The 26,465-nt window shown below is 53.7% G+C and overlaps 1 protein-coding gene across 1 annotated transcript; it reads left to right on the top strand.

Annotated features, from left to right (window-relative positions):
* The first annotated feature begins 15,185 nt into the window (after positions 1 to 15,185).
* LOC135278314 (serine/threonine-protein kinase pim-1-like) lies at positions 15,186 to 17,475 on the top strand. The gene is made up of 6 exons (XM_064384869.1): positions 15,186 to 15,203; positions 15,275 to 15,376; positions 15,490 to 15,540; positions 15,745 to 16,111; positions 16,730 to 16,906; positions 17,139 to 17,475. The coding sequence occupies exons 1-6, from the start codon at positions 15,186 to 15,188 to the stop codon at positions 17,243 to 17,245; spliced, it is 822 nt and encodes a 273-aa protein (XP_064240939.1). The 3' UTR covers positions 17,246 to 17,475.
* The last annotated feature ends 8,990 nt before the right edge of the window (positions 17,476 to 26,465 follow it).

The raw sequence follows: 26,465 nt of genomic DNA, 5'->3' as shown, positions 1-26,465 counted from the left end.
TGCCACAAGTCACTTTGATGGAAATGTAAACAAATCCCAAGCATTAATAAACCAACAATGGAAGCAATTCTGTGCCAATTCCAAGTTTCATCGGTTCCTGCACAGCTCCAGCTCAGCTGCTGGCAGGTTCCAAAAAAAAAAAAAAAAAAGATGGAAATTTGGCCCAAGATTATTAAAAGGAAGGAAAAACTCTGTATAGCTGTGACAAAGGTGACAGGGACGAAGACACTTATGATTTTCACATGTGGCAAAGTCTCCAAGCCTGTGAATTCAGGACTAATTTAGGAATCTAGCTACTTGAGCTGGGCTTCCTGTGGGACTTCTAGCAGCCTTGCGTTCCTCACATTGGGGTGAATGAATCCCATTCCTAAACCTCAGCCTGTGCAGACCAAGCATCCCAGCTGGTCCCAACCCTGGTGGACATGGCAACATCCTTGGGAGTGGGGGAGAATCCCATTCCTAAACCCTGGTCCATGGAAACCGAGCATCCCAGCTGGTCCCAGCCCTGGTGGCCATGGCAACAGCCTTGGGAGCGGGTCCCTGGCTGGGGCTGTGGGAACCTCTTCCCTCTGGTGCCCAGGGACAGGACTGGAGGGAACGGCTGCAGCTGAGTCGGGGCAGGCTCAGGCTGGATCTCAGGAAAAGGTTTTTCCCCAGAGGCTGCTGGGGCACTGCCCAGGCTCCCCAGGGAAGGCTCCCAGCTCCAGGGCTCTCTGAGGTCCAGCAGCGTTTGGACAGCGCTGCCAGGCCCAGGCTGGCATTGTTGGGGTGTCCTGTGCAGGGCCAGCAGTTGGACTCCAGGATCCTGATGGGTCCTTCCCAGCTCAGCCAATTCTGTGGATCTGGGATCCCATGACCCTGGGGATGGGACGGCCAATGGTTGCCATGGCAACGGGCTCTGGCTGCAGGCCTGAGCTGGTGTCCATGGCAACCACCCCTGGCATGGGGTCTGCATGGAGCTGCCGAGGGACTGAGCACAGCAACAGGGGGCTGGGGATGGTTGCCATGGAAACTGACCATAGCAACAGGGGGCTGGGGATGGTTGCCATGGAAACTGACCATAGCAACAGGGGGCTGGGGATGGTTGCCATGGAAACTGACCATAGCAACAGGGGGCTGGGGATGGTTGCCATGGAAACTGACCATAGCAACAGGGGGCTGGGGATGGTTGCCTGCTAAGGATCAGATTTGTCACAGGTCCTCAGAGGGGTTCCATGGGGACATTCCAAGAGTCTCCAGGCTGTTTAAGAGCTAGAATGTCACAGGGAGAGACAGGGGCTCCATGGACACCTCCCAGGGGTTTCTGGGGATGGTAAAGAGCCCTGTGGTCAGAGGCAGACACAGCCATTCCATGGTGACATCCCAGGAGTCCCCAGGCTGCCACAGAGCCGGGATGTCCCAGACACTCACAGCGGTTCCTGTCATGAGCACAGTGGGAGCTTCAGGCAAAAGCTTCATTTCTTTATTACAGAAACTCCTGTTGAGACATGAGGTGGAGAAATTACTTCCAACAGCCACCATGGATCCTCAAAGCCCTGCAGAACCACTAGACTTGTAAAATTCCTTCTAAGAGAGGAGACTGGGAGAGGCTGCATCCAATCCCAGCCCAGACTTTGTCAAAGGTTTATGTATAAAAGATTGGAGAGGTGGAATTCAGCCTTAATGCAATTGTCACGATTAATGATGGAGTACCAGAGAAATTTATATAAATACAGCCCTAATGGATTGTGATCATGATTAGTCAGAAAGATCTTAACCACAGTACTGGAATTACAACAATTATTAGAATATTCTGTTCTAGGAAGCAATTTTGAAGTCAACAGGGCCTTGCTGGAGTTGTTGGAGCCCATGGCAGGCAGAGCCTCCTGCTCCAGCAGGAACTGCCTTTCCTGTGCCATCAACAGGGCAGGTCCTGCTGCAGGAAAAGCCCCAGGCCAGTCCCAGCACAGGGAAGGGCTTGGGCACAAGGGCAGAGTGCCGTGCTGGGAGCTGTGCCAGGCAGAGCCTGAGGCACCAAAGGCACCTTGGCAGCAGCAGCTGCTTGCAGGGCATGGCCAGAAGCCTCCCTTGGCAGCCCGGCCTGGTGGCCAGCACTGCAGAGCTGCTGCCTCAGGGCTCATTTCTGCCTGGGCTCTGAAAAGCCACTTCTGCTCCAGGAGCCTGCCTGGGAAGCCATTGGCCCCAGCACCTTGGGGACAAGATATTAATGACAAAACTTTTCATGCCAGCAGAGACAAGGCAGGGACAGAGGAAAGGAGAGAGCCAGGCCCAGGGGACAGGGCTGCCATGGTGATGGCTGTGAGGTCCCTGCCCCTGCAGCAGCCTGGCTGCCCTCAGCAGACATTCTGGCCAGAAGCGTAGTGAGGGCACCCAGCACAGCAGAGAACCCACACAACAGGAATTCCGTCCTCGGGGATGAGAGGGTTTCACTGGGTCAGGCTGCACAAAGGTCCTGCTCTTGGAGAAGTCCTGGGGTTGGGAATCCACTTTTCTGGGAAAACAGTTGCAGTTTTGTGCCGCTCTCATAATTGTAAAATATTTCCTCGTTTTAACAAATGTAAATCCACCCTCATTCAGTTTAAAGACATTGACCCTTTTTCTCTCATTGCAAGATTTGGGAGAAAATAATTTCGACCACTGTTCTTTTATTTTCACAGACCTTGGAGAGGACCCAAAAATCTCCCAAGATGGGGTTTGGAGGCCTCATCACATAACCAGCGGGAGGAGGCTGCAGGCTCTGGGCTCAGGGGTGTGGAGGCTGAGCACAGAACGGGAGTAGACTGGGAGGGAGTAAAGGGTGGTTTCATAGAGGCTGGAGCTTCTCTTCATAGTGGGAATGAGCCTGAAGAAGAAATAATTGTGCTAAGGGCAGCTGGGGAGGCCCAGACTGGACAGCAGGAGAAAGGAATTTCCCTGCCAGGGCAGGGCTGTGGTGCAACACATCCCCCAGAAGGCGCCTGGAGCAGTCCAAGGCTTTGTGTGGGCAGGCAGAGGCAGGCAGAAGGCAGAGCTGTCAGCAAAGGAAGGGGCCAGCCAGGTGGGGCAGCCAGGGGATGACAACAGCCTGCAGGGACAGAAGCGCAGCTTTGCTCAGCATCAGAGACATCTTTCCCTTGCTTGTCCCCACCTGTCATCACTGCCTCCAGTGTTGTTCTCTGGCTGCAACCTGGGGACACTTTCTCAGTCCTGTCCCTCAGAAGGATTGGTTTAAAGTATGAGAAACTTCTGTGTTTCACTCTCTTTTTGAGTCTCTGAGAAGTTCTCTGAGCACACTCTGAGGGACTGAGTCTGATGCAAAGAGCACCAAAGCCCCAGAAGGTCATTAAAGTCCTTGTGCTGTGTCTGTGCTGCTGAGCTGGGCTGGGCTCCTGGCCCAGAGGCAGCTCCTGGCAAGGGCAGCGCTGCAGAGAGACAGCTCTGGCCAGGAGCAGCTCCTGTGCACAGCCCAGCAGGGCTGGGGCACTGCCAGGGCAGCTCAGGGACACGAGCAGGGCTCAGCCAGAACTGACAGGGGCTCAGCACTGGCAGGGGCTGGGGGATGTCCCAGAGGGGGCTGTGTCACAGCGGCACCTCTGTGGCTGTGTCCTGGAGGCATAGAGCAGCTGTGATGTCAGCAAGGGGCTGTGTGACAGCACAGAGTGGGCTGTGTGAGGTCACAGGTTGGGCTATGACATCACAGAGTTTGTTGTGAGAGGTCACTGAGTAACTACAGCATCATAGAGGGGATTCTGTGACATCACACAGCGGGCTGTTACTTCATGATATGGCTGTGTGACATCATAGATCAAGCTGTGAGGTCAAAATTTGTGCTGTGACATTAGACAGTGGCAGTATCACATCATAGAGAGGCTTTTGTGACATCACTGAGGGGGTTGTGACATCACAGAGCTGGCTGTGATGTCATAGAATAGGGTGTGAGGCCATGGAGCAAACTCTGCCAACATGGAAAGTGGCTTTGTGACATCAGAGAGTGGGTTGTGACATCGCCGTGTGACTGTGTAACATCACAGAGCAGGCTGTGACATCACAGAGTAGGTGTGTTTCATCTCAGAGTTGCCTTCGACATCGAGGAGTAGGCTCTGTGACATAAATGGCTGGACATCATAGAACGGATTGTGCCATCACAGGGTATCTCTCTGACATCACAGAGGGGCTGTGACATCACAGATCAGCTGTGTGACATCATTGAATGGCTGTATGACATCCCAGGGTAGGTTGTGTGATATCACAGAAGAATGTGTGGCATCATCATGTGGGCTGTGACATCACAGGGGGCTGTGTGACATCACAGATCAGCTGTGTGACATCATAGGAGCTGTAAGACATCACAGGGGGCTGTGTGACATCACAGATCAGCTGTGTGACATCACAGGAGCTGTGTGAGGTCACTGGGGAGGTCCCTCTGCCCCAGCCCCCCCATCACAGTTCCCCCAGAGCAGTCCAATGCTGCTCGTGCACAGTGGGGTCTCCTGACCCCCCGGGTCCCCCCACCCCCGGTTCCGCAGCCTCCCCCAGAGGATGTTCCACGAGATCGACCCCAGAGCCTGACACGGGGACAGGGGGTCGGGGCCCTGGTGGGGGGACAGGGGGACAGGGACCCCTGGCAGCGTCCTCGTGTCCCCCAGGGCCAGAGCCTGGGCCAGGGCTCTTTCACCCTCTTATGCACGAGCGCTTGAGAGCGCGCAAAAAATCCCCAGCAAGGGATCAGCAAAAACCAGATTTAATATTAAGGGACAGCAGCTCAAAGTTCCTTGGCAAGAGTCACTCTGTTCCTGAATGGGCAATTCAGGCACACAAAGGAAACAAAGAAACAACAAAGCCAAAACAAATCCAGCCAATCAAACCAGAAATGAAACAAGAACTCTCCCTGTGTGTGTGAGTGTGCCAAAAGGGCAGTGAAGGCAAGGATAAAAGGAATATGGCCTAAAAGCTTAACACAGCTCAAACCTAACAGGACTAAACCTTGACTTCTACCTTGAACTTCACAATTTAGCAAAAGAACAAAGATAATAGTATTTCACCTAACTTGCAACCTATGCCATACCAATATAATAGAGAAATAACAGTATTTAACTCAGCTTATAACTTATATTAAACATAACAACATAGCAAAGGAGCAACTCTTAGCAGCATTTAACTTCACTTAGACCTTGTGATAAATCACCTCACTTACAGGCCTGGCTGACTCAGCTATCCAAGGCACTCCAACCCCTCCGAGAGCAGCATTTCTGTCACTTTTCCCCAGCACAGGCACTCCTGTGTGCACACAGACACAAAGAGTCAGTGCAAGGTACCTGTGACAAATTCCCCTGAGGGCAGGAAATGCTCCCTGTGGATGCTTTGGCATCTCCCCAGCGGGTGAAGGGTTGAGCCTGGAGGAGTGGGGGGATCGGCCCAGGCTCTGTCCTTGTTCAGGATCCCCGAGTGCAGCAAACGGGAGAGTTCCCGGCTGGGAGAGGCCCCACTCAGAGGGAGTCGCTGGCCGAGGAGAGCTCCAAGGGGCTCCTTTTGCAGCGCTGTTTGTAGGGCCCCAAGAGAGGGGCTGCAGTCACAGCAATGGTTCATCCTGGCCGCACTTGGCATCAACAGCTTTCTTTGGCAGTGTGAGAACAGGCATGTTGTGCCCCTGAGGGAACAAAACCAGTTCCCAGGGCTGCTCCTACAGCAACCAGGAGCTGGTTGGGCAGCACCAGTGCCTGGAGCAGACAGTGTTTGTGCTGAGCTGCAGAAGAGCTGAGCCCAGGGGCTGTTGGCCAAGGCCGAGGCCCAAGGAGCATTTCTCAGCTGGCAGGGCGGCCTGAGAAGGGGAGGGGAGAATGCAGCAGCACAGGGCCCATGGAATCAAGAGACCATTGTGACACTGTGGGGCCTTGTGACACCAAGGGACCATTGTGACACTGCGGGGCCACATGGAATCATGGAGAGCACTGTGACATCGCTGGGCTCATGGAACCAAGAGGACTGTACTGATACTGTGTGACTCCATGGAATGTAGGTATCATTGTGACACTAAGAAGCCCCATCAAACCAAGGGTCCATTGTAACATTGTGGGGCCTCCTGCAACCGTGGAGACCATTATGACACTTTGCGGTGTCATGGGACCAAGGGGCCATTGTGACACTGAGGGGACTCCATGAAGCCAAATGTCCCTTGTGACATTGCAAGGCCTCGTGGAACCATGGAGGCACCATTAAGTGACTTTACAGCCTCATGGAACCATGGGGCCGCTGTGACAAGGAGGGCACTCATGGAATCATGAAGATACTATGGGGCCCTATGGAATAAGCAAAGCATTTTGATACTGTGAGGCCTCATGGAACCAGTGAGACCATTGTGACCCTGGGGGTCCCCACAGAACCAAGAGGAACATTGTGATATTGTGGGGCCTTGTGAAACCAAGAGGCCTTTGTGACACTGCAGGGCTGGAACCAAAGTTCCATTGTGACATTGCAGGGCCTCGTCACATCAGTGCTCCATTGTGACACTGGGCAACCAAAGGAGACAATTGTGACACTCCAGGGCTCATGGAACCAAAAGCTCCAGGGCGACACAGAGGGGCCTCCTGTCATCAATGGTCTATTGTGACACCACCTTTGTGGAGCCAAAGGAGACCATTGTGACACTGCAAACCCCCAGGGTCCAAAGGTCCATTGTGACATTGCAGTGCTCATGGAACAGAGGAGTCACATGTCATTGTGGGGCCTAGGGAACCACAGAGACCATTGTGACAATGCAAGGCTTCATGGAACCCAGGCATCGTTGTGACATTATGAGGCACCATAAAACTAAGGGAACCCGGAACAAGTCTGGCTGGTTTGACCTTCCAGGCACCCTGAATGGTCCAGCTGACCTTGGTATGTTGAGAATCTCCTGTTACCTCCTACTGAAACACTGGGGCTCTGTTCTTTCCTTCCTATGGAAAAGAACTCTCCTTCTCCTCCAGGCACACATGGCCAGAATTCAGATTTCACCTCCAAATTTCCTTATATCAAGGAATTCTTTCCACAGGAATATTGCCAGGACAAGTCTGGCTGGCAGTGGTTTCATGGTCACTTCCCATCTGTCTTCAAAACACCAGTGAAGGCTCCGTGCTTTCCTTCCTAGGGAAAGAACTGTCCTAGGGAAAGAACTCTCCTGCTTCTCCAGGCACCCATGGCCAAGACTGGGGCTCCATCTCCAAAATTCCCTAAATCCAAAGACTGCTCCCAGACAAAATCTGCCATTCCTGACAACTCTGCTGGCCTTGGCCTAGTGAGGCTCTCACCTGCCTTCCAAACACTGGGGCTCTGTGCTTTCCTTCCAATTGAAAAGAACTGTCCTTCTTGTCCAGGTGCCCATGACCAGAATTGGGATTTCGCCTCCAACATTCCCTATTGTGACAGACTGGAGGAGATTGTTGGCTGGAAACATTTCACGTGTGGGGGAGGAAGGGGCAGGTCCAGCTTTGCCCTGGAACCCCAGCACTGCCCTGTCCTGGAACCCCAATCCCCCCAGAGCCTCTATCCCAGCCCAGCAGTGGCTGCCAGTCCCTGGCACAGCACAGGCAATGCTCCACAGCCACCTCTGGAACCACCAGCCCAGCTCCTTAGTGACCAAATGAGCCCAAGTCTCACCTGGGGGAAGGGCCCAGGAAGACCAAGGGGTATTGAAGGCTGACCACAAGGCAAGCACACATCTTGACTCTACCTCCTCTTGGAATTTCTTTCTGAACACGGCTGGAATCCAGGAGGCGGTAGCTGTGTGTGTGCTCCTCTGTATCTTTCTTACTTTTTTTCTCTCTCCCTGTCTGCTTCTACTTTATATGCCCCTTGGAAATTTTGATGAACTTAAAATTGAACAGCTTAGAGTTTGCGAAGTTGAATGTGCCAAATTAATGCTTTGAAAAGTGCTTTTTGTTGATTTAATGTCATAATAAACCTTTTGCCAAAGTTTCTCTGATTTTCTAAAGTTGCCAGTAAAGGCTGTATTGCTCTTTTGAGCTTTTCAGAATCTCTTGCTGGTATTTCTCCAGGGAGTCCAACTCAGAGTACACAAACAATTGTAATTCCTATTAAAAGTCTCTTTGAGAGAGTTTTTTAGTGGATGGGAGTCAGGGCTTGTCTGTCCTGCTTGGCACAGCCCAGGCAGGGCTTTCCCAGCCACATTCCACTCTCCATTGCCCAGCTGGAGCCACTGGTGCCTCTGAATTCTGCTGGCCCAGCCCCAGGGACGCTCTCCTTGTCTGCCCATTCCCCCACGGTCTCTGGGCAGGGATGGCCTCAGTGGGGGCTGCTGACATCCTCAGCAACTTGGAGGCTGCTGCTGGATTTCACTGCTGCAGAGGCTTGTTCAGCCTTCAGCTCTTCAGTGCAGGAATTCAGTGTCCCAGGCCTCATTAACATTCAGAACACCTTAAAAATCCAAGACTCTGGGAAGAATTTTTTTCAAATAAACCTTTCAAATAATTTAATTTGTGGTTATTAGACAGATTTCAGGAGTGTATTGAAACTGAATACATTCTATTTTAAAAGACAGTGAGAAATCATTTTTTTAGGTCCTGTTTAGTTTTTTTTCACTTCTAAAAAATTGATACGTGCAATCTACAATTGATATTGAAGCCAAGTACCTCCTCATGCAGCTTGAATAGATATGAAAATCAAGACCCTTCATGGCTGACAATCAATCAGACTCTGTCCCTACGCCCACCGCACCATTTCCCCCATCCAAGCCCTGGCACTCAGAGCAGCCTTGTGCAAATCTGAGCTCCCTCCAGCCCAGGCTGCACCTGCAGCTTTCAGCTCCTTGGCTCCAACTCCCACCTGCTTTCCTTGGAGAAGGAACTGCCTGAGACACAGAGGGATGTTCATTGATTGTCAGCCAACAAAGCCAAGGGAAGGCACAGCTCCATCAAATGCAAAAGTCATTCTTCTCCCTGGCTCTGCCCTGGCCCTGATCCCCACAGCCTGTCCTCTTTCCTTCATCCCTCCTTTGCCAGGGAGCTCTGCTGTGGCTGTGGAGAGAGATCCAAGTGCAGCCCCTGGAGTGGGAACCACAACTCATCAGGTTTGTGTGCTTTGAGGGAGCAGGAACGGGTGAGACTCAGAGGCATAGAAAGGTTTCTCTTCATGGCACACATAATAAATGTAAACATGATAAAATTTAAGAAACATCAAAACCCTTCCCTCAGCACCTTGTGACATGCCAGCAACATCTGACATGTCCACCATCCACAATGGATTGCCATACAGGAAGGATTTTAGACAAAGACTTAGGAAGAGGTGACATAAAAGATACAAATACAACTAAAATGCCCACTGAGAAGGTGTTGAAACTTCTGAAAGATTGGGCAACTCCCTGATTCTCAAAGCACTAAGGCAGTCAACAGAGACACAATGGAATGAGCAGAGAACAGCTGCAGGAGGAAATCTGGGAACAACTGGAATTACATAGATCCAGCTGCTCCAAATCAAGAGATCTCAGACATGGCATTTCCACAGGAGAGCTGGAAACACCTGAAGGAAGAGAGCCATGAAATACTAGAATGAAAGTTGGTAGCAATGGTTGAGGGGAAGATCAGTATTTCTTCTCCTGACATCAGTAGAAGAAACCAGTAGATCCAGGAAATTCCCCTTCCTGGTGGGAAAATTTTGCCATTTCTTATAAGTACTCAAATGCCTCAGATAAAAAATATTTTCTGATATATTATGAAACCAACAGGTATTAAAACCTGTGCCCCTTTCCAGGCAGACATCAGTTTTGTGTCCATGAAGAGGCAGTGCCACTTCTGCATTGAGGTGCCCAGGGATTGGATCTCTCTGAGAGCACCTGAGGGAGAGCAGAGCACCTTGCAAGCTGCAGGTCCCTGACAGCCCTGAACGGCTCCTGTCCCATCAACATCTGCCCTGCCCCAGTCTGAAACAGGGCCCAGCATGGTGCTGGGATCATCAGAGAGCTGAGGTGTGTGCTGGAATTCCATGCTCTCCCCATCCTGCAGCAGCCCTGCATTTCCCTGCTCCAGCCTTGGTCTCCAGCACAGCCATGGAGGCTCTTTGGGCTCCTGACTGTTCCTGCAGCCCCCAAGGGCAGCTGAGCTCTGCCTGTGGCACAGTCAGCCCTGGCCAGCGCAGGCCATGCTCAGCAATTGCTTGTGTGTGCCTGGCCTTGCTGTCAGCCCTGGCAGTGGCTGCGTGGCTGGCCAGGGCTGGCCATGGCCGGGAACAGGCCCTGAGCCCCGCAGGAGGATGGAGCTGGGCCACAGCCAAACTCAGCCCAGGGCAAAGCTGGGCTCAGCAGCCAGGGCTGCCAAGGCCTGGGGACAGAGGCTGGCAGTGACAAATGTCCTGGGCCCCCTCCCTGCTCTGTCCATGCCCCCAAGGGCACAGAGCAGCCTCCTCTCTGGGGCACTTGCCTGTTTGCAATGCCTTGCACAGGCGCTGGCCCTGCCCCACAAGGCCTGGCCTGAGTCCTGCCCCTGCACGCTCAGCCAGGCTGAGATGGACACTGATGGTTTCTGGGGCAGGCTCTCTGAGCCCAGCCCAGCTCCCTGCAAGCTCTGCCAGCTGCCCTGAGCTCTGGGCAGCACCAAGGGCCTCTCCCCAGCCCAGCCCAGCCGCCTCTGGCCCCACAGCTCTGCTCAGGCCAGGCTGCTCTGGCCACTGGCCCCACGGCCTCAGCCCCTGCCAAGGGCACAGCAGCAGCTGCAGCTCACACAGGACTCAGCCCCAGCCATGGCGGAAGGTGCTGGGCCAAGGCCAAAGGAGGCTCCCTGCCTGCCCTGCTCCCCTCTGGCTCAGGTGCTGAGAGCTCTGCAGCCCCTGCTGCCATCCCATGCGCCCAGGGCAGCACAAGAGCCCCGGCCTTGGGGCCCTCAAGAGCTGCTCCTGCTCCAGGCCCAGGGCCCATCCCAAAGCTGGGGCAGCCACAAAGCTGTGCCCATTGCTGTTCATTGCTGCTCTGATGGGGATGGATCCTCAGCCACTTGGAGGTTGATGATGAATTTTCCTACTCCTAAGGCCTCTTCTTTCTTGAGCTCTTCAGTTCAGGAATTCAGTGAGAAAAGCTCATAAACATTTGTTCAACATGCCCAAAGAAGAAAAGCCATTTGGAATAACAGAAGTTTTCAAGTTTTCTCTAATTAATTCGACAGATATCTGAAGTGTATTCAAAGTGTATATAGTGTCTTGAAAACAATGCAGACAGAACAGTTTGTTCTGTTTAATTTTTTTCCTGTTTATAGATTGATATCAGCAATGTCCAGTTGATACTGACCCCCAGCACCTTCTAATGCAGACTGAATAGCTATGAAAATCAAGACCCTTCATGGCTGAGAGTCAATCAGACTGTGTCTCCTGCCCCCTCCCGACCATTTCCCTCATCCAACCCCTGGCACTCCTATGGACCAGGAATGGTGTCACCAGCAGGACCAGGAGAGCAATTCTTCCCTTGTGCTGGGCGCTGGTTGGGCAGCACCTCGGGTGCTGTGTCCAGTTCTGGGACCCCAAATTTAGCAAGAATTGGAGGGGCTGGAGTGTGTCCAGAGAAGGACAACAAGGCTGGTGAAGGGTCTGGAGCAAAAATCCTGTGAAGAGAGGCTGAGGGAGCTGGGGTTGTTTATCCTGGAGAAGAGGAGGCCCGGGGGAGACAAGGTGGTGTCAGGGCACAGGTTGGACTTGATGATCTCCAAGGTCTTTTCCAACCTTGCTGATTCTGGGATTCTCTGAAACCACCCTTGCAGCAGTTGCACGATGAGCCCTGGGCCTCCTCTTCAGAAGCTCCAGCAGCCCAGGTGCCTCAGCTTCTCCTCCCAGGCCCAAAGCCCATCCTGTCAGTCCTGCAGAGCCTCTGCAGCTCCTCCTCATTGCCCAGAACAGGGAGCCCCACAGGCAGACACAGCAGCCCAGATGTGCCCCCCTGGCCTGTGGTGCCTCTGGCAAGGGAGCAGCACCAGGCACTGCAGGAGCCTGCAGACAATTCCTGCAGCACTTGGAGGATGATCCTGCTCCCCAAGGGACGTTCCCATGGTGCCAAGTCAGGAACTGCAATGGGGAGTGGGGCCAGAGAGGAAAGGGCAAACAGGGATGGGCTTTTTGCAGGGGAGGGAACAGGGATGGGCAACAGGAAGAAATTTGTACCAAAAAAAAGGGGGAAAAAAGCAAAGCTGAAGCCAAGGAAATGCTCAGGGCAGTTCAGGGGTGGCTGTCAGGCAGCCCTGGCTCTGAGCAACAGCATCTGCAGTGGGACAGGAATCTCCCAGCTAATGGGAACAAACTTTCTGGCTGACTGCAGAGGCCAGGACAAAGCTGAGTGGTTTCCCTGCTGTCCCCCAGCTCTTCCTGGCCCCAGGGGCTGATGGCATTTGTGCTCCCTCATGTCCCCACAGCAGCAGCATGGGTGTGCTCCTGCCTGCTCTGTGCAATGCAAACAGGGGCTCCTGAGCCAGTGCTGCCGTGGCTGTGCCTGCAAGGATGCAGCACCTCTGTGAGCTGGGGGAGAGGCCAGGGCTGCAGAGGGGGGATGTTGTTGGCAGCTCCATGAGGATGCTCTGGGATGCTGCCCTGGGCTGTGCAGCACCCTGGGGATGGATCAGCCCCTGCTCTGCTGCTCCTTCCCGTCTCCCCCAGGGCCCTTGCAGAGCCCCAGCCATGCTGTTTGCCCCCAGCCTGCCCACGGCCAGCCTGGGGCTGCTCACCCTGGGGCTTTTCTGTGCTGAGCATTGGGCTGGCCGTGTTCTTGAGAGAGCCTGGGCAAGGAGCCTGCAGCCCCCAGGGCCTGGCCTGAGGCGTCAGCGCTGCCCCAGCAGTGCCCATGGCCTGTCCCTGCTGCAGCCCCGGCACTGCCACCCCCAGGACTGTGCCCGGCCCCGAGAGCACTCAGGCCCTGCAGCAACACCAGGGCCACCAGGGCAGCGGGGCAGGGCCACGGCAGCAGCACTGGCAACACCAAGTGCTGCTGCTGCTGCTGGGCACAGCTGCTGTGCCAGCACTGATCTGCCCCCAGCTCTGCACACAGACATTGCTGCTGCATCTCCAGAGAAGGCAAGAATAGAGGGATCTCTGCAGAAAACTTTGCTGGGATATCCTTTAGTTCCTTTAAAACCTTTGAGACTGCAGCCCCTCATTGGCACAGTCTGTGGCCACAGGGAAGGTGGAGAGAAACAAAGTCAGAGATGGCAGAAACAATCGTCTAGCTTTAGGAAGAATATTTATAAAGGAAAACGACAGGGAAATCAAAGAACCAAACCAAAAGAGCTAGAAAAGATGACTTTTATTACAAGTGATTTGCCAAAATTGGCAATCACTTTAATGCTTCCTAAGATGTCCAGTGATCAGTCTCCACACTGCAGCCTTGAGCTCCTGGTTCCTCAGGCTGTAGATGAGGGGATTCAGGGCTGGAGGCACCACTGAATACAGATAGTATTGACACCAACAGATCCAGGCATGCAGAGGAAATGGAGGAGGGTTTCAGGTAGGCAAGTACTGCAGTGCTGAGAAATACATTTCTCCTGCATTTTCCCTTTTCAGATTCTTTCAGTCATCTCCTGAGAGGTCCAGTTTGTTCTGGTGCTTTTTATGAACTGATTGTACTCTTGATTTAGATGGAGACTGTGGAATTGTTTTCAGATGTAGAAGAATCTGGACTGAAGACAGAAACAAACTCCCTGTCAGCCCATTTGCATCTTCTAGATCATTTTCAAGATGTCCTTGGGGGTGTTGGAATGATTATCACACAGCTCTCCACTTCTGGCTGCAGGCTCTAGAGTTTCTTTCTCTGCATTCAGTCAGGCTTGCATTCCCTAAGAGTTCTTGGTAGCCTGTCATGTTTTCTTAGGGTAGAACAGTAACAATGAAAACCTTACCAATGGCACAACTGCCCAGCCCACAAGGAAAAGAAAAGAACAAGCTGTCAAATTCTTCAAATATTTCTTCTGCTTTGCTGCAAGTGTTGTGCTGCACCCACAGTGTGGAAAGCTGCAGTTGGTGGCACACCTTGTGACACAAGCTGCACCTCGTTCTCCGGGAAAGGTTCTTGGAAAAAGCAAACAGGACTATGGAGAAGATTCTGGAAAAACTGAAAGAGCTTTTAAGAAATTAAATGAAAATTGAAACAATTCAAGATGTTTTTCTCGATTTGTTTTTATGGTCCCCTTTTCCATCTTGCACTAGTTGTCCATCCCATTAATTCCAAACAGATCTCACTTCTAAGATCACTTCTAAGATCCATGAGTTGGCAAGTTTTAGACATTTTAAGATACCATGACCTAGACACACTTTGGCTTCCCCTGTTTTTCTGGGAAATCAATGCTGGAGAGGTAAGTGCAGTGCTTGGGTCAGGTACAAATTCTGCATTCAGGGAATGTGCTCTGAGAGTGTTTGACCCTCAGCAGGGACAATGCACAGCAGGGACTGAGGGGATTCCTGAGCCACTGTGCAGGAGTCCAGACTCTGGCTCTAGGCTGAACTCGGCAAAGTTCCCGTGTTTGGACAGGCTCAGGGGCTGCCCTCGGGGAACGTGGGGCTCGGGGCGGGGGCGAGCGGGCAACGGACAAACGGACACGGGGACAAACGGCCCCGGAGCTTCAGTTGCAGCAGCGGCAGCGGCAGCGGCAGCAGCAGCAGCAGCAGCAGCAGCAGCAGCGACAGCAGCAGCGGCAGCAGCAGCAGCAGCAGCGGCGATAGAAGAAACTTTAGAGTCTCTTCTCCTCTCCCTTTCCCGCCGCCCCGTACCTCTCCCTCTCTCCCTTTCCCGCCGTCCCTCTCCTCTCCCCGCCTCCCTCTCCCCGTGCCGGGCTGGGCCATGCCCCCGGCCCGCCCCCGGCCCCGGGCGGGGCTGCCCCGTGCCCGCCCCCGGCCGTCCCGCCGCCGCCTGGCCTCAGCCCGGCTCTGGCCGTGCTGGCGCTGGCGGTGCTGGGCGGGCGTCAATGCCTGGGGCTGGGGCGGCATCGCCGGCTTTTGGCTCCGCCTGGCCCGAGCCCGGCCCCGGCCCCGACGCAGGGTCCAGTCCCGGCCCCGACCCCGAGCCCGGCCCCGGCCCCGGCCCCGGCCCCGGCCCCGGCTCCGGCTCCTCCCGGGGCCCGCGGAGGACACAGGCGGCGTTGCCTCTCCCGCCGCCTCCGCTGCGGCTTGCCCGGCCCGAGCTCCGCTGCTCGGCAGCGCAGCCGCCGGCCCCGAGCCTCCCGTGTCGCGTTCTGAAAACCGAACGCCGGGGGATGGCCGGGCCGGGGCGGGTGAGGGGCGCTCGGGGGCCGTTGCTGGCCCCGGGCCGAGCGCTGACAGCCGCGTCCCGCCCGCAGGGAAGGCGCAGGAGGCCCTGCAGGAGCGCTACCGCCTGGGTTCCCTGCTGGGGCGCGGCGGATTCGGCAGCGTCTGGTCAGCGACGCGGCTCTTGGATGGCGCCCCGGTGAGCGGCGGGGCCGGCGGCGGGCGGAGAGGGAAGAGGGAGACAAGGACGAGAATGTCGGAGAGCAGTGGGAAGGGCGTTGAGCTCAGCCCGCTGCTCTCCCTTGCTCGCAGGTGGCCATCAAACGCGTGCCGCGGGATCGCATCCGGCACTGGAGCGAGCTGGTGAGTGAGCGGGGCCAGCGGCAGAAGCCGGGCCGTGCCGGGCGGCGAGGAGCCGGGGCCCGGCTGGGTGGGAGCCACCAGGAGACCTGCGGGGAGAGCGGGCGTGGGCTGAGCAGGGCATGCAGAGCATCCCGGGCTGGCTGAGGGGTCCCAGAGCCCTGGCACGGCCTCAGCTCCACTGACGGCATCGCGCTCCTCCCGCAGCCCGACGGCACCAGCGCGCCCCTGGAGATCGTGCTGCTGGCCAAGGTGTCCTGTGGCTGTGCTGGTGTCATTCAGCTCCTGGAGTGGCTTGAGCTCCCCGACAGCTTCTTGATGGTGCTGGAGCGTCCAGAACGGTGCCAGGAGCTGTCGGATTTCCTGGCGGAGCGGAGGTTCCTGCCGGAGGAGGAGGCGCGGGGGCTGTTCCGCCAGGTGCTGGAGGCCGTGCGGCACTGCACCAGCTGCGGGGTCCTGCACAGGGACATCAAGCCTCAGAACATCGTGCTTGACCTGGCCAGCGGGCAGCTGAAACTGATCGACTTTGGCTGTGGCGCTTTCCTCCAAGACACAGCCTACACCCAGTTTGCAGGTGAGCCCTCGCAGGGGATGCTCCTGGGCATCTCATGGCCCAGCCTGGGTGTAGCACTGGGGCTTCCCCCTACTGCAGCTGGGATGGGATTAATGCTGGACCCAAGTTCATTTGGTTGGGGTGTGAGGGGGGCCAGCTCCCAGCCCTGCTGACAGCCTTCAGTACCCAGTGTGCCCTGGGCTGGGGCTGGAGCTGGTGCAGCCAGCCCGACAAAAACCCCCATGGGAGTAGTGGAGAGGGGGCTCTGAACCCATGCCCTGGATGGTTTGGTGTGCAGGGGAGGAGGGGCTTGGACTGCTCCACTCCCCTTGTTTGCCTTGGCTTATTAACATTTTTTGGGGGCCCATGCAGGCAGAGAGGAGAGTGGGTTTTCTCCACCAGTGGGTGGGTTTTTCCTTTCTGTGTCATGGTTGGGCCTTCCCAGGGTTTCTGCTGCCCTCTTCCAGCACCAGTGGCTTCTTTTCCAGCCCTGAGTTTGTACACAAGTCCCAGGTGATGGTGAGAGGGTCAGCAGTCACCCCGTGTGTTGCTAGAGCAGCCCCCACATGCCCAGGGATGCTGGGGCCAGGCTCTGGGAGCAGCAGCATCCCCCTGCTGAGCTCTGTCTGTGTTCCACAGGAACCCTGGCCTACAGCCCTCCAGAGTGGACCCAGCACCAAAGCTACCATGGCGAGGCAGCAACAATCTGGTCCCTGGGCCTCCTGCTGTACCAGCTGGTTGTGGGGAAGCACCCGTTCAGGAGGGGCCAGGAGATCATCTGGGGGCGCATCTTGTTCCCACCACGGCTCTCTCAAGGTGGATCCTCATCTCTGGGCACAGGGGGAATACCAATGCTGGGAGACAGCAGCGGGCTGATGGGCATCCTGCTCTGGCAGCTGCTGAGGAGGTGGCACATGTCCTGCTCTCCTCTAAACAGAGAATCTGTGGGGAAGTTTAGGCCCAGCTCTGGGCACACCCGTATGGCCTGGGCACAGGAACAGGGGGAAACTTCTCCAAGTGACTGGTGATTTCTGGTTTGTCTCCCCAGAATGCCAAGATGTCATTAAGAGGTGTTTGTCCATGCAACCCTTGGACAGGCCATCATTAGAAGAGCTTTTCTGCCATCCTTGGGTGCAGGGTGCTCCTCGGCCCTAGAAGATGAGAGAGATCCATGTGCACAGTTGGATCCAGGGGCCTGGCAGGTAGGAGCTCCACACATCTCTTGGCACTCAGTGGCAAAGCAAACCAGACTGGTTTTGTCCTGCCTGTAGCTCTGAGCAGGGGTCAGCAGAAGGGAACATGCAGCTCTTGAGCTGGAGCTGAGCTGGAGACCTGGTGTGGCAAGCACTGGTGGCCACCATCCCCCCTGGTTTTGCTTGTCTGGTTCATGGATGGCTGGGGCCCTGGGCAGAGTCCTGACAGCCTGGTCTGGTCCCAGGGAAGGAGAAGGAGCTCCTGGAGAAGCTGTACCAGATGGGGCTGCTGCTGGAGACAGCAAGGACAACCTCAAGGACGACAATCTCTTCCTTGGCCTGGCCAGCTGAAGATGATGGACTTGGATTCTGGCAGCTTCTCTAAAGACACACTCCACACCCAATTTGCAGGTGAGTTCCACAGCCAGGGGGATGCTCCCAGATCTGGGCATGGCATGGCCTGGCTGGGCACCAAAGGGTCCCCCCTTTGCTGGGAGGGATGCAACAAATTCTTCAGTCGACTGCCCAGCTGCTTTTTGGCTCTCGGCAGCTGCTGAGGGCTGGATGTGCCATGGCTGGCTGCAGGCTGGGCACATGTCCTGCCTTCCTGCTCTGCTGTCAAAGGCATCACTGATGGGCAGCTCTGGGCACAGCTCTGGGCACAGCCAGCACGGCCTGGGCACTGCGGGCAGCTGGGACAAGGGGACAGGAGCCATCAGCTGACGGGCAGTTTCTGCTTTCTCTCCTTGCAGCCGGGCTCTGCAGATGCTGAGGCTGCTCTGGGCTCTGGCAGGGCTCTGCTGGAGCTCAGCACCGGGCTGGAATCAGCCAAAGAAGAAATGGTGTCACCTGCAGCACAGACTTGCTTGAGCATTTTGACAACGCAGCTCAAGTTTGCAGCGTGGACACCTCCAATGGAAAACATGACACCTCCCAAAAATTAAAATCATTCAATACCTTCTGAAATCAAATCAGTCTGGGATGACTCCAAATGACATTTTTCAGCTTGCTCAAGATGTAGCTCAGCCCTTCTCTGAACAGTTCTCTCCCCCACCTGCCTTTTACTTCTCAACTGCTCCCTTTTTTCCCCCAGTGAATTCCCAGCCCATCGCAGTCTCCTTTACTTGCTGGCCTTCCGTGTTGCCCCTGACCACAAGGAAGGCCGAGCCCCAGGCTTAGGGACTCGTGCTGTCACTGGCTGAGGAGCAGCAATGTCTCAGAGGTCCAGTGGGATTTTAGTGTCATTCAGAGCCACTCTCCAGCCCTCAGCTCTCCTCACTGCTGAGTTCCCACTCCCTTTTCTTCATCCTTGCAGCAGGATGAGCTCTGTGAATCCCCTTGAGCCTCCCCACTCTTCCCAGCCCACGCAGCCACCTCAGTGAGGCTGAAGCTGAAGCTGAAGCTTCTCTGTCTTCTCTAGCACACCAGTCCAGTCCCCTGTGTGGGGAGCCCCAGCCCCAGAGCACAGCACACAGCAGTGCAGTCCGGGCTGGAGCAGCTGCCCTGCAGCCCTGGCTTGGCTGTTTGTGGCAGCTGAATGCTCCCTGTTTCCAGCTGTCCCTGCGGGATGGCCCCAGGGCAGAGCCCAGCCGGGCTCCCACTGCAGCCCCTGGAGCTTGGTGCAGACAGTGCTCCCAGAGCTGAGGTTCATGGGGAGCACCCGGAGCTGTGCCTCGCACTCAGTGCTGGCAAGTGTTGTGTTCTCATCTCCTGCAGCCTGAGGGGAAAACAACCTGTGCTGCCAGGCCAGCACTGCCCCTCTGGGCAGGGACAATGCTGAAGGGCTTTCCCATTCCAGAGGAGCTGGCACTGAGCCTTGGCAGGGCCTGGCAGGGCTGGAGCCGGGTCTGGCCTGCTGTCTGGGACTCGCTGCCCACGAACCACCCCCACCCACCACGCTCCATCCTCCATGGACAGAAGGGTCTGTGTGTGCCAGGGGCTCTTGGATGTCTCTGTATCCATGTACAGAAGGGTCTGTGTGTGCCAGGGGCTCTTGGATGTCTCTGTACCCAAGGACAGAAGGGTCTGTGTGTGCCAGGGGCTCTTGGATGTCTGTGCATCCATGGACAGAAGGCTCTGTGTGTGCCAGGGGCTCTTGGATGTCTGTGCATCCATGGACAGAAGGCTCTGTGTGTGCCCGGGTTTCCATAATGTCTCTGTACCCATGGGTATGGGATGAACATGGACAGTGAAAGTGTCAGTCATGTTGCTTGCACACTCCTTCCTTTTTACACAAGACAAAACCAGGCACACCCCCAGGTATGGATATATTAATAGGATATGGATGGATAGGGGTTTCCCACAGTGCAGTAACTTTAGCATAACTCACCATTTAACTGGTGGCCAGGGGATTTTTTCCCTACTCTGTGTGAGAAGGTGTCCCAGAGCTGAAGGAGCAGCATTTAGAAGCAGATTCAGGATTTCTAGGTAGGAAGTGGAGCTCACAACCATCCACATAACTCACCATATTCGTTGGGATGGGCTGCTGCTTCTCTAGGAATTTGGCCCGATGCAGACATGAGACTTGGAAAAATCCCAGCTCTCTGTGGGTTTGTGCAAAAGGGGGAGCAGCACAAACACTTTGTTCCTTCCTGGGGGACACAAGGTCCAAGGAGCTTTGGTGGCAGAGGGTGACCTGGGCTGGTGGCAGGTGAAGTTGCATTCTATGACATTCTCAGAGTGGCACAGGACAAAGGTCCAAGTACCCCCAACACCACTGATTAAGTCCTTAGAGTGCTGTACATCCTCTAGGAAAAGCTGCTGTCACACAATCCACTGGGATTTATAACTTTCATTTGCAACACTTTAAATCCAAATTTCAAACTGCAATATTTTTACACTCAAGACACAGTAATGCATAAATGCATAATAGATCTTTCAATTTCCTATTGATGCAATCACAATTTAAAATAACATAATATTGCAAACAAAACCCTGAATGTTTTAAAAAAGGGATGCTGAGGTCAGTAAGATGAATCCATGCCATCAGAACATTTACAGAGTAACTGATTTATCTTCTTGAAAAGATCAGTTGCCTCTTAATGCAAAGTTACCAAAGATTTTCACTACACATTTGTTTTTTTGGTTTTATCTTTCATATTTTTTTCTTTCCTTTTTTTGTCCAGTGTTTTTAACAGAGAACTCAGAGAACTCCTACAAAAGGAATGTACAGCAAAAAGAGAAATATTTCTGATAAACAATGAAAATGTAGGCTCCTCCTCTGTTTCCTTTTCTATGGATACCCTGAAGAAAAATATCTAGCAGATATGAGCAGAGGTGTGAAGTGTTTCATTTGGACTGTGCTGGAGTTCAGCACTGCTGACATCCTGATCTAGTCAAGAGCTGCAGAATTCTTTTGCAGATCTCGAACCTTGTGTTTGCAGGCACAGCACCTGCAGTGCTGACACACCAATGCACATGAATAACTCTGTTATTCCCTCTCAGAATTTGGGCTCTGCCCCAGCACGAGGTGCTGCAGCCCTTTGCTCCTGGTTCCCGTGTGGAGCAGCTCCCTTCCTGCTGGCTGAGCTGCTCAGGCAGAGCCCGGCAGCTCCTGGCCCTGCAGGGCTGAGGCTTTTCCCCACTGCTGGGCACAGACTGATGGAGCAGCACTGCTGAACACAGGGGCACACAGAGGGACCAGGAGCAGCTGCCTTTGGCCACCTGAGGCTCCAAGGCCCAAACTCTGAGCAGCCAGGGCTGGAAGAGACTCGCAGGCTCCCTGTTGGCTGTGCTGCCCCACTTGTGCCCAGCCCAGCTCTGCCTGGGGCAGAGGGAGAACAAGGGGCAGCTCCCTCCCAGCCCAGCCCAGGGACCCCTCCAGCCCCAGGGCTTGGGGCACTGTCAGCACCTGCTGCTCCAGCCACCGCTCCTGCTGGCCCTGACAGCAACACCCAAACTGGGGCTGATCCCGAGGGAGCAGCAGCAGGGCCTGGATCTGATCCCTGACTCTGGGCCAGGGCTGGACAAATGACCCCACAGCAGCAGCAGCAGCAGCACATGGAGCTGACTTTCAGCACAGCCCCTGCCACTCTTCCCTCCTGTGTGCAGCGGTGTCACAGCAGCCTGAGGCACCCGGGAGCCCCCAGTGCCAGCAGGGACTTGAGACGGCAGCCCTGGGCTCCTGGAGGTTGTGCAAGGAACGGAGCTGGGGACTCCCAGTCCATGGGGAGCTTCCAGATGGAAAAGGCTGCTGTGCCCAGGCAGCTCCAAGGGCAAAGAAAGGAGAGTCTCGACCACTGGATCTGAGCCAGTCCCAGAGTCCTGGGCAGCAGCCACTGAGCCTTGGGGGAACAGAGGGCACAGCAAGAGGGACAAAACCAGGCGAGGTCAGAGATTGGAGAGAGCCAGACCTGGGACAGGAACAGCTGCTTCACTGCACTCTTGGAGAAAGCTCTTGGCTGGTTCACAGCGCTGAAAGGCATGAAGGGCAGAGAGGAGGCCTCACCAAACAATGCTCCTGTTTTCACACCCTCCCCTCTCTGTGTCCCAGAAGGAATTGCATGGACTGTATTCAACTCTCCGAGTCGTCTCGTTCAGCATGAGCAGCTTAGCACCAGGAGCTGAAGGAGCTGCCGCCACAGGCCACAGGAGCTGAGCAAGAGGGAACTTTTAGAGCAAAGTAATGCTGCTCAAATAGACCTAGCTGAATGCAGCGGATAGAATAATGGAATCACAGCATCCTTTCTGTTGGAAAAGACCTCTGAGCTCATCCAGTCCAGCTGTTCACCCAGCAGTGTCAAGCCCAGCACTAAACCATGTCCTGAAGTGCCAAGGCCTGGATAACAGCCCTGAGTGAGGCCTGAGCAGCAGGCCCTGAGCCAAAGGTGACCTCTGGATGAACCTTCCAACCAAAGGTTATCTTTGTATATGCTCACTGATGAAATATGCATGGTCATTAGCACTGTGATAGATGTAGCCACTTATTAGTGAAATATGTATTGACCTTTCTGTATTTAGAAGCTGGACAAGGCCATGAAATCTGACACATCTGGCCTTGTTTGGGGCTGTAGGATCAAAGTCAGCTCCCTTGGTTTCTCCTTGAGCCCTGGCCAGGCTTTGGGAGGGACCCAAGAGGAGGATGAAACCAGATGTTCCCACACTGGAAGTGCTGTCAGTTTGTTCATTCAGCACTGTCAGAGCTGGGCCCTCTCACAGCGAGGTTGGAGCCTCACCTGTGGCTGGAGGCACCTGCAGGAATTCCCAGTGTCCAGGAGTGGCTCTGCAGCCCTTGGCTGGGACAGCTTCCCCCAGCTGCTGTGTGGATCTGGGGGATGGTAAAGGCTGAGGGTAACAGGTGCTGGATCTTTCTTAATCACTGCAGGCAATCTTTGGTTCTGATGATTGAGTGCATTGCTGAGCTGCTCCTTTTGTGATCCTTTGCTGCTTTGAGCTGCAGTAAATGACACTGATTCCTTCAGTTGGAGTCTGTGTCTTTGGTGCTGACCCTGCCCACTGGTAAAACAAAACTGGCAGAGTCTGGCCAGATCAGAGCAAAATGTCACTTGTTAAATGTAAATATGAGGAATCAGTCCTGCCAGAAATTCCTGGTTTTCTTTTCTTTTTCCTTTTTTTTCTTGGTAAAACAGAAACCATGCCCTAAAAAGAGATTGGAGCAGTGAGCAAGCACTTAAAAGTCTTTTAATGCCAGATGTATTAAAATGCATCCAAAAATTGCATATGCAAAAAGGAAAAGAACTTGTGGGTTTGGGAAGACAAAGATTAATTTTGTTAACAGCACATTGGAAACAGCACCAACTGAAGGAAGAATTGGTTTTGGAATGCTCCCACATAGAGGGACAGAGGAAAGTTTAAATCTTGAGGTCAGGTTCATTTGTGCAAGTGAAACTATTTACTATTAATATTAATATTATTATATCACACAAACAAACCTGAGCTCAAGACACAAACCTTTTTCTGTCACTTCATGTGGGAGTGTTCCAACAACAGTTTTTCCTTCTGTTGGTGTTGTTTCCAATGTGTCATTAACAAAATTCACCCTCGTCTTCCCAAAAACACAAGTTGTTTTCCTCTTCCCATAAAAAATGGATAATGTGAAATAATGTTGAAAACTGTAATTTGTTAGCTTTGGCTGCTCACTGTAACACTAAATACCCTACAGAAAAGGACTGGCCACGACCCAAATGTCAGTGGTAAACTTTGTATATTGTGTGTAATGAATAAAGGAGGACAGGATGAAAGTGGGTATTTTCATAGGGTTTGCTGATACTGTGATGCAGAGTGCTTTTTCTATTACTGTGAGAAATAAAGACATTAAGACTTCTGGGTTTTTCATGTGCTAGACAATCCACAAGCTGCAGGATTGATTGAACAGGTGAAGGGGTTGTTAAAAGAGCAGTTGACAAAATGAGGAGATGGGAACGTGTCCCCATGGAGAACCCATCTCCCAGGTGTGCTCCAAGCCCTTAACAATGGCCCACTGGGGAAACGGAAACCCCTGGCTGTGCATGGCTGCCCCCAATTTATATTAGAGCTAAATCAATTATTACAAGAAATAATAAGTGATGCAGTGAAAATGTCCAATAGCACATACTGTGAGCTCCAACCAACACAAATGAGGCTCTGCAGAACCACACAGCCTTGGATTATCTGCTTGCTGGCCAGGGAGGAACCTGGGCTATTCTAGGGCAGGAATGTTATAGGAATGTCTGGCAGTGCTGGGTTTGATATCCAACCATCAGGAATCTCCTTGATAGAAAGATCAGGAGGAGAGAGGCAGAAAGGAGAAAATTCTTCCTGGTGGGATTGGCTCCCAAATTGGAGGCTGCTGTGAAATGAATTTGTGGCAGTCACTGTCATCATTGCAGCACTTGGTGTGTCATGATTCCATGTTAGAGTTGTTGTGACACCTTTTGCTGGAAATGGAGTACTGAGACTTGTCTAAAAAAAAAAGACACAGGCTCAAGAAAAAAGGGACATTTGGTAAAATAACAGAGAATAGCAGCTAATTAAGCAGGTTTTAAAGGGAATGCAAATTAGAGCTCTGAGTAATGAACTTGAGCAGTACTTCATTGAAGAACAAGAGGTGACACCTTTATGCCTGTCATGGTTTGACCCTGGCACAATGCCAGGGCCCCCATGAAAGGTGTATTTCCAAAATGGTTACTGTGAGATGTGACCCGGAAACAGAACAAAGCAGGCTCCCACCTGGGGATGGAGGGAAAAACACAACACTTGAATAATCTACAACACAGAAACATAAGGGAAAAAGAAAAAAACAGACACAACAATCCACAATGGAACACTCCCAAAACACTCCTCCTCCCCCTAGTCCTCTAACATTCAAATCTCAGTCCAATACCCTCCTTCACACATGCTCCCCCAGTTCATCCGGGGAGACGAGTCTCCCTCTAGCACCATGGTCCTTTCTCGGAAACACAGTTGGAACTTCTTGTGCTTCTGTGTCACATGCGGCAGCCGCCCCGAGAGAATCTGCTGTGGTGACCATTTTCTTCCTATGTCCAGCGCTCTCACTACCGGCCATGGATCCAAACTGCTCCTTAGGTCCTTTTAAGAATGCATCACCCAGTTTTAAGAAGTGGCCGCCTCTTACCATTTGGGACACCTGTCCCCCCTATATTTTTATTCTCTTGGGGTCTGGGTCTCAGGAACAGAGATCTTTCGCTGAAGGCAGAGGGCTCCACCACACTTTCCCCCTTTGTCTTTGTTCTCTCTATTTCTCTTCGCGGCCTTATCATTCTTGGCTTCCGGCCAACTGCCTCTCTCAAGGTGCAGTCTCTGCATTATTGGAAGAAATTTGTTTCGCTCGTGGCTATGTGAGAGAAAAGTTCAGATAAAGCCACTCCAATCATCTCTTCCATCTAAGGTACTCGCATCTGCTGGCATTTCCTTCAACTACTCAAACCCTTTCTTCTTTCTTATCCTCCGTCCTCTCTAAACTCGCAGCTGGGGAGGATCAGTGTTTTTACAGCTTCCATTGTTTCAATACTAAAAGAGTTAAAAGCTCAGCCCGGTCTCCCAGCGGCTGGGCACCTTGCGCCCCCGCGCTTCTCCTCCTGGCCGTGGTGCCGGCAGGAGATATCAAATTCCAAGCCAGCACAGACTCTATCACTCTCTCCCGGGGGGGCTGCCCAAACCGTCCCAGTTCTCCTCCACCCCTGCCTCTTGCAGGGGCTCCAGCCTCTCTCCCCACAGGCCGCATGGCCTTCCCCTCCACCACCCAGACGCAGCTGGGCAGGGGGAAGACGTCAGACCAGCTCACCTGCCTGCCGGACTCCAAAGACGGAGTTTCTCTCCGAATGCTCTGCTTTTAACCACTGTGTGTTCTCAGAGGCGTATCCAAATCCCAGTGGCCACACCAGGTGCCAATTTCAAATCTGGCCACTGACTGGTTTGACTATAACCCTTCCAAAAACTCACTTCCGGGTCAAACCAAGACAAACACCCACCCAGAAAGTGCCCTACAATTCCAAGGTCAATCTTTCCTCTACAGCATGGGTTTGCTGTCAGAGTCTGCACGGGATTGTAAAATCACCAGGAGAAAAGTTCTTTTAGTTCTTTTAGTTCTTTTAGAAGTGAGTTCTTTTAGTTCTTTTAGAAGTTCTTTTAGAAGTGAGAAAATCACCAGAACAAGTTCTGCTTTGTCACTACCTCAAGACTTTGAGGGAGAGGGTTTGTGGTTCTTACTTGCTCACAGGGGTGCACAACAAGGGTTGAAACAGTAAAAATAGCCCAAACCCTTTAGCAATTGGAAGGAAAACCTGAGGCACTGGGAGCTAGCAGCTCAGAAACACGTGGCTTTTGCTCCTCTCTTCTACCTGAGAGCTTCCTGGGCAGGGGCAATTCTTCCAGTTGCATCACCGTGGCCATGGCTAGCAGGGGCAAGGAGCAGATGGATTTAGCTTCTCCTGCCAGCCCCTGAAATGCCAGTTGTCATTTGTGTGCGCTGAGGATTCTGTTTCAGACTCTGAACTTGCGCAGCTGCTCCTTGGGCGCTGCTGGCCCGCAGGCGCAGCGGTGCTGCAGCAGCTGTCCCGCACACAGGGAGGGCTCTGGAGCCTCCCCAGGGCCACCAAGGAGCGGAGGAGGGAACGTGCCAGGGATCTGCTGCAGTACCGTGGGGTTGTGGGGGATCCTTCGGTCTCTTTGATGGGAGAGGGAAGGGGGCAGATGGAATCAAGATGGGACAGGGATCAGACAGC

The sequence above is a fragment of the Passer domesticus genome, chromosome 11 (assembly GCF_036417665.1).
Source record: "Passer domesticus isolate bPasDom1 chromosome 11, bPasDom1.hap1, whole genome shotgun sequence".
Classification (NCBI taxonomy): domain Eukaryota; kingdom Metazoa; phylum Chordata; class Aves; order Passeriformes; family Passeridae; genus Passer; species Passer domesticus.
This window is presented reverse-complemented; position numbering and strand designations above follow the sequence as displayed.

What these genes read in the sequence shown, in the direction of transcription:
- LOC135278314 (XM_064384869.1), top strand. An exon ending in AGCCTACACCCAGTTTGCAG is followed by an intron (nt 16,112 to 16,729) that starts GTGAGCCCTCGC and finishes TGTGTTCCACAG; the next exon opens with GAACCCTGGCCTACAGCCCT. An exon ending in CCCACCACGGCTCTCTCAAG is followed by an intron (nt 16,907 to 17,138) that starts GTGGATCCTCAT and finishes TTGTCTCCCCAG; the next exon opens with AATGCCAAGATGTCATTAAG.